Source organism: Urocitellus parryii, chromosome 3 (assembly GCF_045843805.1).
Source record: "Urocitellus parryii isolate mUroPar1 chromosome 3, mUroPar1.hap1, whole genome shotgun sequence".
NCBI lineage: Eukaryota > Metazoa > Chordata > Mammalia > Rodentia > Sciuridae > Urocitellus > Urocitellus parryii.
Genome location: NC_135533.1, coordinates 199,955,113 through 199,969,756, shown reverse-complemented (window position 1 = coordinate 199,969,756; position 14,644 = coordinate 199,955,113). Strand labels below are relative to the sequence as shown.

Sequence of the window (14,644 nt, the reverse complement as noted above, 5' to 3'; positions counted from 1 at the left end):
CTGGTAGACAACAAGAGCAGAACTCAGGGTGAATACTCCCTCATCTTCAGTACTGTTTTAGTCAGCTTTTTTTTTCTATTGTGACCAAAAGAACTAACAAGAACAATTTTAGAGGAAGAAAAGTTTCTTGGGGGGGCTCAGTTTCAGAGGTCTTAGTCCATAAACAGCTGACTCCATTGCTCTGGGCCCAAGGTGTGGCAGAACATCACAGTGGAAGGGTGTAGTGGAGGAAAGTGGTTCAGACATAGCCACCAGGAATCAGAAAGTGAGTTCTCAAACACCAGGGACAAATTATAAACCCCAAAGACACTTCCCCAATGACCCACCTCCTCCAGCCACACCCTAACTGTCTATAATTACCACCAAGTTAATCTATAAGAGGGGATTAATTTTCATAACCCAACCATTTCCCCTCTAAACTTCCTTGCATTGTCTCACACATGAGCTTGGGCACACCTAATATCTAAGTACACACATAGAATTTCACTCCTGTGCATAGTTTCTGGTGTTTCCTAAGGCCTGAAATCTGCCCAAAGGTTTTCCTATTGATGGAACCAACACATCCCTTCTCCCCTGAGTGACAGGTTGGTGGGTTGTAAGCATGAAACTGAGAGAAGCTTTCTCACACTTCTTAGGTATATGGGGCTTCTGTGTGGTATGTATTTCCCTATGCCTCAGGAGAGATAAGCCATGGCCAAAGTTCATGAAGTATCAGCAAGCACCAGAACTTCTCTGCTGCAAGAGAAATTTCTAGGAGGGTCTGCCTGAAATCTGACCAGAAAGGCCTTCACAGGAACTTGCCAAAACTGTGCTTTTAGGGGTTTTCCTTCTTTTATGCAGAAAGGGTATGTGGTATCTTCCCTTTAAAAATTGGTAGTTATTTTGGTTGGAGGAAAATCACATAAAGATCATGTAGCTTGTTATGGTTTAGATGTGGTGCCCCCCAAAAGCTCACATGTGAGGCAATTCAAGAAGGTTCTGTAGAGAATCAGATGTGACTGTGTTACTATTACTGTCCTTGATAGAGTCTGCCTGCAAACGGGATATTCTGTCAAGGTACAGATAGGTAACAGCGGACATGCTTGAAAACGAGGTGTCTGCTGTCCTTGGGAGGACTTGCTTGCAAACGGGATGTTCTGCCAAGTGGGCTAGGAGGGCGCTAAGAAAAAACTTTATTATCTGTTCTTAACAAGAGCAGAGCTCGGCATGCTCCAGGCCGAGGGTAGATTAGCCATGAGAAGAGGGTCACTTCTGATTAGAAAGTAAAACTTCTATGTGCTACATTTAATTAGCTGAAGGACCTGATTTATTGATGTTGGAAGGCTGCCTTCTTTGTTCACAATACTATAAAAAGATTGCTTGTATACAATAAAGCACTTTTTTTCTGCTGCTGCTTTGCTTGCTCTGCTTCTTCTTTCTTTCTCATGCTGACCTGCAAGTGAAATACTGCAACAGGTTCAGAGGAGAAATGATTGGGTTATAAGAGTTTTAACCCAATCAGTGAATTAATCCCCCAATAGGGACTAACTGAGTTGTAATTAAAGTGGTAGGGTGTGGCTGGAGGAGGTGGGAATTGGGACGTGGCTTTGGGGTGTATATTTGTATCTGGTAAGTGGACTCTCTCTCTCTCTCTGCTTTCTGATCATTATGTGAACTGCTTCCCTTGGCAACACTCTTCCACCATGATGTTCTGCCTCACCTTGAGCCCCGAGGAATGAATCTGGCCTGGTATGAACTAAAACCTCATAAACCTGGAGCCCCTAAATAAACCTTTCCTCCTTTACAATTGTTCTGGTCGGGTCCTTTAATCACAGCAGGGAAAAAGCTGACTGAAACATAGGTTTATCCTTTGCCCAGACATTGCTTAAAAGCTACCTATTAAAAAGCTTCAAGATCCAAAGACAGCACACAGCTGAAAGATGACCATGGATATGATAATATTATATTATATATTATATCAATATTATATAATAATAATGATAATAATAATAATTATTATTACTATGGTATTGGGGATCAACCCAGTGTCTCAGGTATACTAGGCAAACAGTACCACTAAGCTACCTTGAATCCTAAAATAATTTAAAAAATAGTTTGCCCACCCCAAGCATTAAACTCATTCACATTTCTCTGTCATAGTCAGGAATTTCAGAACTCCCAAATATAACACCAAAGTCTCTGGTCCACACTCTATTTTCTGCCTCCCATCCTAATTCTCTCGGGGCAAACTTGTTCTCAGGGCAAGCTCATGCAAATGAAGTGAGATCTTTTCAGCATGTTCCTGTTGGAACCATTAATCATGCCTCTTGGTCATCCCTGCTCAATTAAGGCACTCACTTAGTGGAAAGCAGTGATCACTTTCTCTACCTTGGGCCACCTTTATAGGGTCTGAACTTTTTATGGATCTCCTGGTTCCTAACAATTGTTAATGTTGGTGGGAAAAGAAGAGATTGGTCTTTGTTTCTCCAAGTATAACACTTAGACCAGCAGCTCTCCATCACCTGGGAGCTTATTAGAAACGTGGCTCTTGGCCCATCGTTGTCCCATGGAACCATAATACTCTTTTCAGTAAGGTCTCCAGGTGATCTCTGTGTGCCTTAGAGTCTGATAAGTCTTTTATTTGCAATTCCTGCTCCATCTCTAGGAGCTCTGACAGTTCCAAGGAAATTAATAATAATAATAATATAAAAGGGTTTCCATACTGACTTTTAGTCATGTATCACTTCCTCCCTGATGTGAGACCAGATTAGACCAACAACCAGGACATACCCAGATTGTTTCCCTCTCATGTCCAGACAAGTGCTAAATGGTTTCATTTCTCTAACCATATTTATAAACTAATTCAGCAGGAAATAGCCAAATCAATCATTACCCCCAATCTCTCAAGTTGAGGAAAGAACAAGGGGGTAATTATAACAGGGCCCCTTTTTTAAACTGTCCTTTGCTCCCCACTCCCTTATCCCTCTCTAATACATTTTACTGAAGAGAAGCCCTTCCTTAGGTTTTGTTTAACTAGCTGTAATTAGCTGCAGAAGGTCCAGGTCCATTGCAAAGTCTGGCCAGAGACAAGAAAGGAGACACAACCCTGGAAGATGAAGATTCCACCCAGCACACAACCTTCCTATGCACTACATTTCCTTTTTTTGTCCCCATAAAAGCCTAATCCCTCTAAAAATAGAGCTCTGAGGTTAAACTCACTCCATCCTATTCAGGGCTGACTTTGAATAAGCCTGATTTTTCTTTCTTTCTTCCTTCCATTCATTCATTTATTTATGGTCACTGGGAATTGAACTCAGGGGCATTTATTACTGAGCTACATCTCCAGCCCTTTTAAATTTTTGAGACAGGGTTTTGCTAAGTTGCTTAGGGTCTGTCTCCTGTTGCTGAGGCTGGCCTTGAACTTGCAATCTTCCTGCCTCAGGTTCCTGAGTCACTGGGATTACAGGCATGTGCCACCATGCCCAGTAATAAACCTGATTTATTCCATCAGCCTCCATATCCTGAATTTAGATCACTCTGAGTGGTGGATAGCATGAAAATTTGAATCTGGAAACACTAACACCAAGACCTAAGCAAATCCCTTGTCTTAACTCTTACAAAAGTAACTTGAAGTAATTGGATTTTAACCCATCTCCTTTTTCTGTTGTTCTGTTTCCTTGTTCCTACCTTACAAAACACATTGTTTTGTCATGTCCAGTGGGAGCTGTTTATCTGTTTTATAGTACAGGACCCTGTCCTGATTCATCAATTCCAAGCAAGCCAATTAGATTTTTACCTACATTGGTTATGTTAGCTTTTGACAGCTGTTGGAACATGAGAATGATTAAAACAGCTTGGAGTACAGGGGAGCCCCTATGGAGCTGGACAGCTGCTCTTTACCAACCTGTACATGAACACTTTAAAAAATGGCAAGAATCAGAAAGGTTGTAACCATATGCACAAACTGAACATTTTATTGCTTTGTACTTAGTTCTACAATTCAAAATGCCACACAAAGCCTTTCCAGGTCATAACCCAGGAAAACAGCCTGTTCTGATTTTCCAGTTTACCTTGGACCCTCATTCTATCTAGTACTTTGAATATACTCTTTGCTTTGATTCCTGGACATGGATTTTAGTTTTCTGTGGAAGTTTGCCCTTTAACCTATCTAGTCTTGCTTATTACCCTGCCTACATCCCTACCCCCGCAGCTTCTCTGATCTCAGCTAAGAGACATGCCAACCCCCATTCTTCCTCCACAGGGAAATAGGACAGGAAGGATTTTATGGGGTGTTATAGTGGGTAGACCAAAGGATATGGCCTCAATGACTATCCAGTTTATTGACCCTATTTCCTTGGGCCACCCAAACCAGTGTGTGGCAGGCAGGATGCTAAGAACTCAGAAAAAGGCATCCAAAATAATAATAATAATAATAATAATAATAATAATAATAATAAACATGTATTAAAATCAGTCACTCAAATAACCCTATTAATTTTCAATATAGTATTTGTAACTATTTGCAATTTCCATGTGTCATTTCTTACTTATTTGCTTTTTCCACGGAGGTGAAGTTTCTGTAGTAGGTGATTGGGTGTCAGTGCTGAGAAAACAGTCACATGCTGCCTGAGCACTGCTGAAGAGTTGCCTGCTAGGGCTTGGAACTCATCCTTACTAGGACAGCCTTGTTGGGGAATTTCCCTGGGGCGAGACAGTGGAGGCTTTTCTGGGCTTGCAATTCCTACTTTGACCCCCTACTTTGGCTCCCTAACTTTCCTGGGAGGAGAATGTGAAGTGAGCAGCAACCGAAAGCGAGGAGGGGCAAGGTGTTCTGCAGCACGCAGGGCCCCAGGGTGGCGGCGCCCAGCCCGGGAGGAGCCGAGACGTCTACTCTCCCGGTGTCCTAGAGAGGCGCGACGGCCCTGGCAGCGACACGCGTGCGCGACGCGGCGGCGCGGTAGCCAAAAACCAGGACCCCGACCGCCTTCACCTGGCAGTTCAGCTGTGCGGGTTGGACGCCCGAGGGCCGCGGTCTTTAGCTGCTCCGGGAGGGGCCGCTCTGTGGAGCCTCTGGGGTCGGCCTCCGGGTGTGGAGAATCTGGAGTCCGGTCTCTCCAGACGTTCGCTCCCACACAAGTGTGCGCGAGGGTGTGGTCTATGGAAACGGTGAGAGAGCGCGGGTGGGTAGGTGAAGGGAAGTGGAGACCTGTAGCCTCCAGTGGAACACCCATAAGAACTAAATTTAAAAAAAAAATATATATATATATATATATTAGATGGACACAATCTTTATTTTTATTTGTTAATTTTTATGTAGTGCTGAGGATCGAACCCAGGGCCTTATTCGTGCAAGGCAAGTGCTCTGCCACTGAGCTACATCTCCAGCCCCAAGAACCTTTTTTTTTTTTTTTAAATATTTTCTTAGTTGTAGGTGGTACATAATACCTTTTACTGTATTCATTTACTTTTTATGTGGTGCTAGGCCAGCGTTCTGCCACTGAGCTACTACCCTAGCCCCAAAATACAGTATATAATGTATAATATAAATATATAGTAACCTTATTACATTTAAAGGTAACATCAATTAATATAATTATATAAATTATATAATGTAACACATAATATTATATAATTCATATAATACATATGTACACATTTAAGACACACACACATATGTACATATATATTTAAGCTACATGTTATCATTTCCAACCTATTTTAATGTACCCTTGTCAATTTCGTTGAAATAGTCATAGAATTGAAAACCTGTGATTTAATGGGTTAAATACATGTGCAGGAGCATGTACACTCATGCATGGTACATATATATATATTTTACTTTTGGTACATACGTATTTTGATTATGGAATAGGGTCATGCTTCTGCTTTCTAAAAATTTGTGAGTAGTATTGTGATGAAGTATTTGATAAAATAAAACATACATGACATTTGCCATACAGCAGAATCTACAAATTTATCATTTTAACCACTTGTGGCATTAAGTACATTCATACTTTTTTTTTTTTTTTTTTTTTTTTTTGCAGTGCTGGGGATAGAATCCAGGGCATTGGCATGGTAGCAAGTGAGAGAAGCTAGAAGTGTGAAAGCCATGAGAACCACTGAATTCTTTGACAGAAAAGAAGGAAGCACTAGGCTAGACTTCCAAGAGTGTCCATGACATGGCAGGAACAGGAAGACACCTGAACTTAAGGGACCAGAGACCTGAGGGGAAATCAGGCTTGGCTGGTGATAGGGAAGCCATGGCAGAGAGAACATGGTCAGAAACAGCTTCTTTCAGGAAGGTTGAAGAGAGTGCCTGCTAAGAGGAACACCCAGTTCTCAGTTTGATCAGGGACCTCCCATTATGCCCTTTAAAGAACAGTCACAGCACATGTGAGATAAAGCCCGTAGGAAGAAGGCCCAGAATCAGTATATAGAGCTGCCTGTGTTCTCTTGAATCTTCTCCTTGGTAATATAATCCTTATGGGAGCCGAGGGCTGGGCTTGGCCTACTTTTTTTCCCTCTCAACTCAGCTTACATCTACAGTTGTGCCCTTTCCCACATGGGGAACTCAAGAAACCAAGCAGCAGCTCCTGTGCTTCAGATGATCAGTATATTAGTCAGCTTTCCATTTCTGTAACTGCCTGAAGAAATGAAATTAAAGGAAGAAAGACTTAAAGGCTCACAGTATCAAAGGTTTCAGTACATGGTCACTTGGCTATGTTGTTCATGGGAATGTGATGAGGCAGACAGAACATCATGGTGGGAAGCATGTGGTGGAATAAAGGTGATCATCTCATGGTGGCCCAGAAGTAGCAAAAATAAGAAGGGGCCGAGAATAAAATATATTCTTCAAGTGTGTGCCCTTAGTGACATCCCTTTTCCAAATAGGTCCATATCTCCTAAAGTTTGTAGTATTTTGCAATTGCCCATTAAACAATGAATACATAATACATGAGTCTACTAATGTCAGAGCCCTTATGATCCAATTACCTCCCAAAGGCCCCACCTCTGAACACTGATGCATGGGGGACCAAGCCTTCAACACATGAACTTTTTGGGGAAATAAGATCCCAGTAATAACAGTGAGGCCCCAGATGAGCATGGATTTTTCTTTTCTTTTTTTTTATTTTCCCCCAAATTCCCATGTCTATGACCCAAATGTGACTGGAGCTTACCTGTGGGTCTCTGCCCTGAGGCAGCTCCTGAGGCTCATGCCTAAATGCTTCCCCTAGAGCTGGGTCCCTATTCACAGTTAATGGACTCTATTTTGTCCTGGATTTTCCATTTCTTTTTTTTACCCCTGTTTTGCAGTACCAGGGATTGATGCCAGGGCCTCATGCTTGCTAGGCAAGTGCTTTACCATAGACTTATCCTTTACAGTTATCAAGAGACTGTACCCTGTGCCCTCTGCACCCTTTGTGACTCTGCCCTTCAGGCTGGGACTGTTCTTGAGTGGTAGAAACTTGTCATTTCAGGAGACTAAGTGCATGAGGACCTGTCTGTAGACTATGTACAGAAAAAGTGGAAAGGCTCTGCCCTCAGGCAGAGAGCCCTGTACCAGAACATGATGATAGGAAGTTATTATAGCATGGTCTCATTAGGTAATGATTCTCTTAGAGTTCATTCTGCATATTTTTCCCACTATGTTTCCCCCCACTTTTTATTATAAAAATTTCCAAAGTAGAACAGTATATACTGAACCTCTCTGCACCCATACCCAGCTTTAACAATGGTGAGCATTTCCTTTACTTCACAATTGATGGGACATATGGTACCTAGTTTGAGTTTTCTAGATTGTAAGGAATTGAGAATCACTTAGTCTATGGTAGTAAGGAGCTATGTGTTTTAAGGCTACAGTAACAGGAACCCAGAACAAACCAATCAGCTAGACCAGACTAGGAAACAGAGCCTCAAAGAGAATGAGCCACAACCAGGACAGCCCAGGAGCCTCAGCAGCACAAGCAAATGAATTTTATGCCAGTATTCCAGTGTGACTGAAACACAGCTGCTCCCTGTTCCAACTGTTACCCTTTCTTTACTCTGAAACTTGTATCTCCATCATAGTTCCTTCTCGATTCTGTTTTTGGTTTTTCTCATACATTCTTCTTATTGTGGCTTCAAATGGTTTGACTTGGTTCCATGTTTCATTTCAGCTTTAGGTCTCACTCATATTTGCTATTGTTTTGCCGAGTTTTCAGGTCAGAATTTACTTAGAGAAGGGTTCTAATTGCTATAGCTGTTAAATATCATCTGTATTTTGGTAGTGTTCTGCTGAGGCCACAGCAGAAGCTAATGACTAACCTAAAGACAAATTACAGTTGGGTCTAGTGCCTAGCTCTTGCCCAATCACCTCATGTGATGCTCAGGGTCACCTGATTCAAATTGTGGCTGCTTGGGCTTCCCTGTCTGCAAAGACTGGGAAAGGGCAGGTTCTGAGATTGAAAAACTTACAACAGTGGCCATCTTGACAAAGGGTGGACATGAGAGTCATTGAGCTTTTAACTTTTAACTTTCCAATATGGTAATGATGTGATGCCCTGGCCTTGGTTAAGACATGATTGAAAGTAACCAGTGTTGTAGTTTTTAGTGATAACTGACTACTCTGCTTTTTACTGTACAGATTTTGTATTCCAGAATTAAAAATTCCAGGGAAATACTTATCTAGTTTCTTTCTTATTCTAGAGAATCAAGATTCCATTCAAGGCGTAGTGGCTCACACCTCTAATCCCAGTAGCTTGGGAGGCTGAGATAGGAGAACCATGAGTTCAAAGCAAGCCTCATCACCAATGAGGCATTAAGCAACTCAGTTTCACCCTGTCTCTATATAAAATACAAATTAGGGCTGGGGATGTGGCTCAGTGGTTAGTGTCCCTGGGTTCAATCCCAGGTACAAAAAAATCCCCAAACATATTTAATTCAAACTTCAAATAATTGATGCTCTCTATATTTCTTTTTCTAATGCCAGGGATTGAACTCAGGGCCTTCTCACACATGCAAGGCAGGTGAGCTTCCACTGAGGTATATCCCTAGGTTTTTAGAGGAGTACATAACTGACTCCTATAGTGCAATGCCCTGGGTACCTATGGTATTCCCACTTTTTTAAGCTCTGCTATTCTTTTCAACACTGTTGAAAAGTATGTTCACATCTTGTCACTTTTCTGTCATACAAGATCTCTCCTTTTTAAACATTTTCCTAGTCATATCCTTACAATATAATCTCTCATCAACACACATCTTTGCTGTTTCTCTTTCTTGTATTTAAAATGAGGTGTTTGCCAGCTTTCTTTCTCCCAACATCTTTTCTGAGAAGCATGGAACCATACAATGTCATGTTTAGAAAGGAACATAGAGTTCATCATTTTAATATTGAGATGGTATGACTTCTAGAAGATTGCATCATGCTTTGCCACCTGGGCCCCTACTTTCTGATTGTGTAATTATCTGTTCTGGTTCAACATCTTTCTGTCCTGGTATCTCCTTTTCTACCCCCTCCACTGACCATCTTCCTCCTCTTTGTTTTTCTATCCTGAAGAAAAAAAACCTGATATATTTTCTATTTTCTCTCCCCTTCTCAATGTGTTCTTTTATTCCTTAACCTTATGATATATTAGACTCTTGGTTCTGTTTCCAGAACAGGACATGAAGTGAGTAAAGGTTATTTTCTTCTTTCTTTTGGCAGCAGGTGAGAACAGGATGGAGAGTTCTGAATTCACTCCAAAGCAGACCATTTCTAAAGGATCAGAGTCATCGGATAGGTCACCACGGGGACTCTTTGGGGTGACTTCTATGGGACCAGAATTTGAAGATGTCTGTGAAGATACTTTGAGGAAGCTGGAAGGGCAGCCCTCAGATGAAGAAGGGAACAGTTTGGAAATCAATTTTTTGGAGATAACAGATGAGGATAAGAAGAACTCCACAAAAGACAGATGTGAGGATTATAAAGAAGTAGGGGAACATCCAAATCTGTCCCCCAGTCCTGAGGAATATCAAGGAGTCCCAAAAGGACAGAAATTCTTTCAGTGTGATGAATGTGGTAAAGTGTTCAATTGGAGTTCACACCTCATTGGTCACCAGAGAATCCACACTGGAGAGAAACCCTATGAGTGTAATGAGTGTGGTAAGACCTTCAGGCAGACCTCCCAGCTAATCGTTCACCTCAGAACTCACACTGGGGAAAAACCCTATGAATGCAGTGAGTGTGGGAAGACGTATCGGCACAGCTCCCATCTCATTCAACACCAGAGACTTCATAATGGGGAGAAACCCTATAAATGTAATGAATGTGCAAAAGCTTTTAATCAGAGTTCCAAACTATTTGATCACCAGAGAACCCATACTGGGGAGAAACCTTATGAATGCAAGGAATGTGGGGCAGCTTTTAGTCGGAGTAAAAATCTTGTCCGACATCAGGTTCTTCACACTGGTAAGAAACCTTACAAGTGTACTGAGTGTGGGAAAGCTTTCTGTTCTAACAGAAGTCTTATTGACCATCAGAGGATCCACACTGGAGAGAAGCCTTATGAATGTAATGAATGTGGCAAGGCCTTTAGTCGGAGTAAATGTCTTATTCGACATCAGAGCCTCCACACTGGGGAGAAACCATACAAATGCAGTGAATGTGGGAAAGCCTTCAGTCAGATTTGTCAGCTTGTTGACCATGAACGAATTCATACTGGAGAAAAGCCCTTTGAATGTAGTGAGTGTGGTAAGGCTTTCAGTCTGAGTAAGTGCCTTATTCGGCACCAGAGGCTTCACACAGGTGAAAAACCCTATAAATGCAATGAGTGTGGAAAATCCTTCAATCAAAATTCATACCTCATTATACACCAGAGAATCCACACTGGTGAGAAGCCCTATGAATGTCGTGAGTGTGGGAAGGTGTTCAGTTACAGCTCTAGCCTTATGGTACATCAGAGAACCCATACTGGGGAAAAGCCCTACAAATGCAATGATTGTGGGAAAGCCTTTAGTGACAGTTCACAGCTTATTGTGCACCAGAGAGTTCACACTGGAGAGAAACCTTATGAATGTATTGAGTGTGGGAAAGCTTTTAGTCAGCGTTCCACTTTCAATCACCACCAGCGAACTCACACTGGAGAGAAACCCTCAGGTCTGCCTCACTCAGCATCATAAGGCATGGCTTTCTGAGACAGAGAACAAGGGACTTTGCATGAAGGTTTCTTTAAGAAGGATGTTCACCCTGATCTCCTGTTAGAACCATTAAGCAAAGCAGACCATTGTCTATTGTTTTCCAGTTGGTCACTAAGGTGGGAGAAACTTAGTGTGATTCTTCCCTACATTAGGAAAGTAAGGTCTAGGCATTTAATTTACTTATAGATTGGCTTTTTTTCTTCCTTCCTTTTTCCTATTTTAAATTTTATCTCATTTGTTAATATGTATCTCATAATCAAATTGTGTGTCAACAGGAATGTTTATATCTTCTGTATTTTATTGCAGCTACTCAATTTCACTACATAAAGTCATTCCACAATATTGTTCCACAGAGCATTTTTATAGTCATTTATAAGTCATTCTATCAGTTTGTTCTTTCCTAGTTCTTGCTATGGCCCTCCACATCCATGTTTTATATTATAATATATATTCACTCATCTCTTGTGTTTTCTTCCTACTTGGTAATCTGGTTTTCTTGTATTTATTGTTCAAAGTCCATCTCATCTCTGAAAGACTTTTTTCTTCAAATGCTTCTGGATTTCTTTTAAACTTATGATTAGATCACAATTCTTTTAAATTAACTGATGCTGCAATGTACAACTGTTGTTAAGTTACCTTGCAAATTGCTCTCAAAATATATGAGTATACTCCTTACCAACTTTTCAGGTTTTTGAGATTGGGTGTGGTATCTATTGCTTTTTGCAAAAACATACTAAGTTGAGCACTAGTTCTTAAAAATATTTTAAAACCCAACTCCCAAATCTAACCTTCTTTAATGTGGGTGCAGTCTCTCCCTTCCTTACATATACTGGACTGCGATTTTTAAAAATGGAAGTGCTCATGCATGAGGCCCTGAGTACACTCCCCAGAATACAATAACAAAAAAGTATCCATTTCAGGATCTAAAAAAATTCTGAACTCAAAACAAAATTGGGACTATGTCATTTATTAGTATGTATTTATTTTTTTATTCTATTTTCCTTTAAATGATAGGACTTTTTTTTTTTTTTTTTTTTTTTTTTTTTGGTGGGGCAGCCGAGAAATGGGCTCCCTGATCCCAAGGAACAACCAGGTGCTATATGAGCTCATGGATCTAGCCCTTCACCCTGAGTTAGACGTTTCTGGTCACATCTTCAGTAGAACTATCTGCCTGTTTAATATTATAATTTTACCTCCTAGTCCTTGTCTGTGCGTTCTCTACCACACTAAATCTCTGGCAGTGGGAACCAACATTATTCATAACTTTTCCCACATCACCAATTGGGTGTATAGTCCAGCAGAAATGAATCCCTTGTATTCCTGAGAAAGCCCAGGCATTTGGATGGAGGGAAATAGCTGTGACTTTAAAGCCATACTTCCTTTCTTTGTTCATTGTTAGTATAACTTTACCACTACTAATATTATATATATATATATATTTAGTTGTAGGTGGACACAGTACTTTTATTTTTATGTGGTGCTGAGGATTAAATCCATGCATGCCAGCCAGGTGAGTGCTATACCACTAAGCCCTAGCCCAAGCCTCTTATTATTATTATTGTCATCATTACTATTTTGTGGTACTGGGAATTAAACCTAGCAGTGCTCTATCATTCAGCTGCATCCCTAAACCTTTTACTTTTTATTTTGAGACAGGGTCTCACTAAGTTGCTGAGGCTGGAAACTTTCTGTCTTCCTGCCTCAGCCTCCCTCCCCAGTTGCTGGGATTACAGAAATGTGCCACCATGCCCAGTGCTAAGTATTATTTATTTATTTATTGTTGTTGTTGTTGCAGTTGGACACAATACCTTTATTTTACTCATTTATTTTTATGTGGTACTGAGGATCGAACCCAGAGCTTCGCTCGAGCTCTACTGCTGAGCCACACCCTAGCCCCCTAAGTATCATTTTTTTTTTTAAATTTTATCAGGATCCATTTACCTTGCGAAGTTATTTTTAGTTTTAGTGGTTTTTTGGTTTCTAGGTAGTTACATAATAAATAATGATTTGTTTATATCAGCTTCCAATCTTATGCCACTTATGTTTACATCAGCAAGAAGTTTTTAAATATGTAGCAGATATTGCTTGTCTTTTTTTAAACTCAGGGGTGGGGGACATTCTTAGTGTTTTGTTTTATATGGTGTTCATTATTGGGTTCTGATAAATATTCTGTTGTACTTAGGAAGTTTTCATTTCTTCCTGCCTTTGGAAGAAGCGGTGTAGTGGTTAAGTACATAAATTTTGTACCCAGCATCCTGATTCACCCTACTACACCAGACTTTTATGCATTGACCCTGGGCAAGTCACTTAGCTTTTTTGTATTTCAGTTCTTCCATCTATAAAATGGAGCTACCTCACAGGTTGTAGAGATTAAATAAGTTAATATGTATAAGATATTTGAAATAGTGCTTGATACATGGTATGTACTGTAGCAATTACTTGGTTGCTAAGTTTTGTGAAGTTTTTTTAAATTGTAATTTTATGGTCTATGTCATTTGAAATTCATTTTGTTGACAAGTTTCCAAATAATTGAAATCTCGTCATACTTCTTGAATAAAAAAGATTTGTTCATAGTGAATTTTTTTCTTTTTTTGTCAAGTACAGAACTAGATCAAACCTGGTGATATTTTGCTAGCTTTTGCAAAATGAATTTGGAAGATTTGTGGGGTTTTTTTAGTCACTAAAAATTTGTATAACATGGATTGAAACATTGTTAGAAATAACTTGGGCCTAAATGTTCTTCAACATGGGTGGAGGTTGGATATATCTTAGCAATGGTTTTTAGTCCAGTGAAACTTCCATGGGAAAATACTATGGACTGGGTGGGTAATAGCAGACAATTACTTCTCAAGGACATTCTGTGAGCTTGAAAGTCCAGCATCAATGTGCCAGCGTGATTGAGTGTTGATGAGGTCTCTTCCTAGTTTACAAATGGCCAACTTCTTGCTGTGTCCTTACATGTGAGAATAATAAGAGTCCAGATTTTTCTTTCACTTCTCTTAAGGACATTAATCTAAGGTCATTAATCCCATCATGAAGGCCAAATCCTCATGATCTAAACCCAGTAAGGTCCTACCTCCAAATGTATCACATTTTTGGTATTAGGGCTTCAACATACACATTCATAACATTCCACTTTGCCCTCAACATTCATGTCCTTTTATGTACAATACAATTATTCCATCCTACCATCCCCTAAAGTCTTATTTCAGTATCTGCTCTACTGTCTTAAATCCAAACAGTATACCATAGTGGCATGGCCACATCAATGTATAGAGCAGCTCAATTCACGATAGCTAAGCTATGGAAGTAATCTAGATGCCCTTCAACAACTGAATGTATAAGTAAACTATGGTTTATATACACAATGGAATATTACTTGGCCATAAAGAAGAATGAAATTATGGCATTTGTCAGTAAATGTATAGAACTAGAGACCATCATGCTAAAGTGAAATAAGCCAATCCCCCAAAACCAAAGGCTGAATGTTCTCTCTGATATGTGGTTGCTA

General features: G+C 40.3%; 1 protein-coding gene across 1 annotated transcript; it reads left to right on the top strand.

The window, feature by feature from the left end:
- Window positions 1–7,465: 7,465 nt before the first annotated feature.
- Window positions 7,466–11,115, top strand: LOC113196288 (uncharacterized; the record flags this gene model as incomplete). The annotated part of the gene is made up of 2 exons (XM_077795675.1): window positions 7,466–7,583; window positions 9,665–11,115. Coding segments are annotated over 2 exons (1,569 nt in total), but the record flags the coding sequence as incomplete, so codon positions are not given.
- Window positions 11,116–14,644: the final 3,529 nt, after the last annotated feature.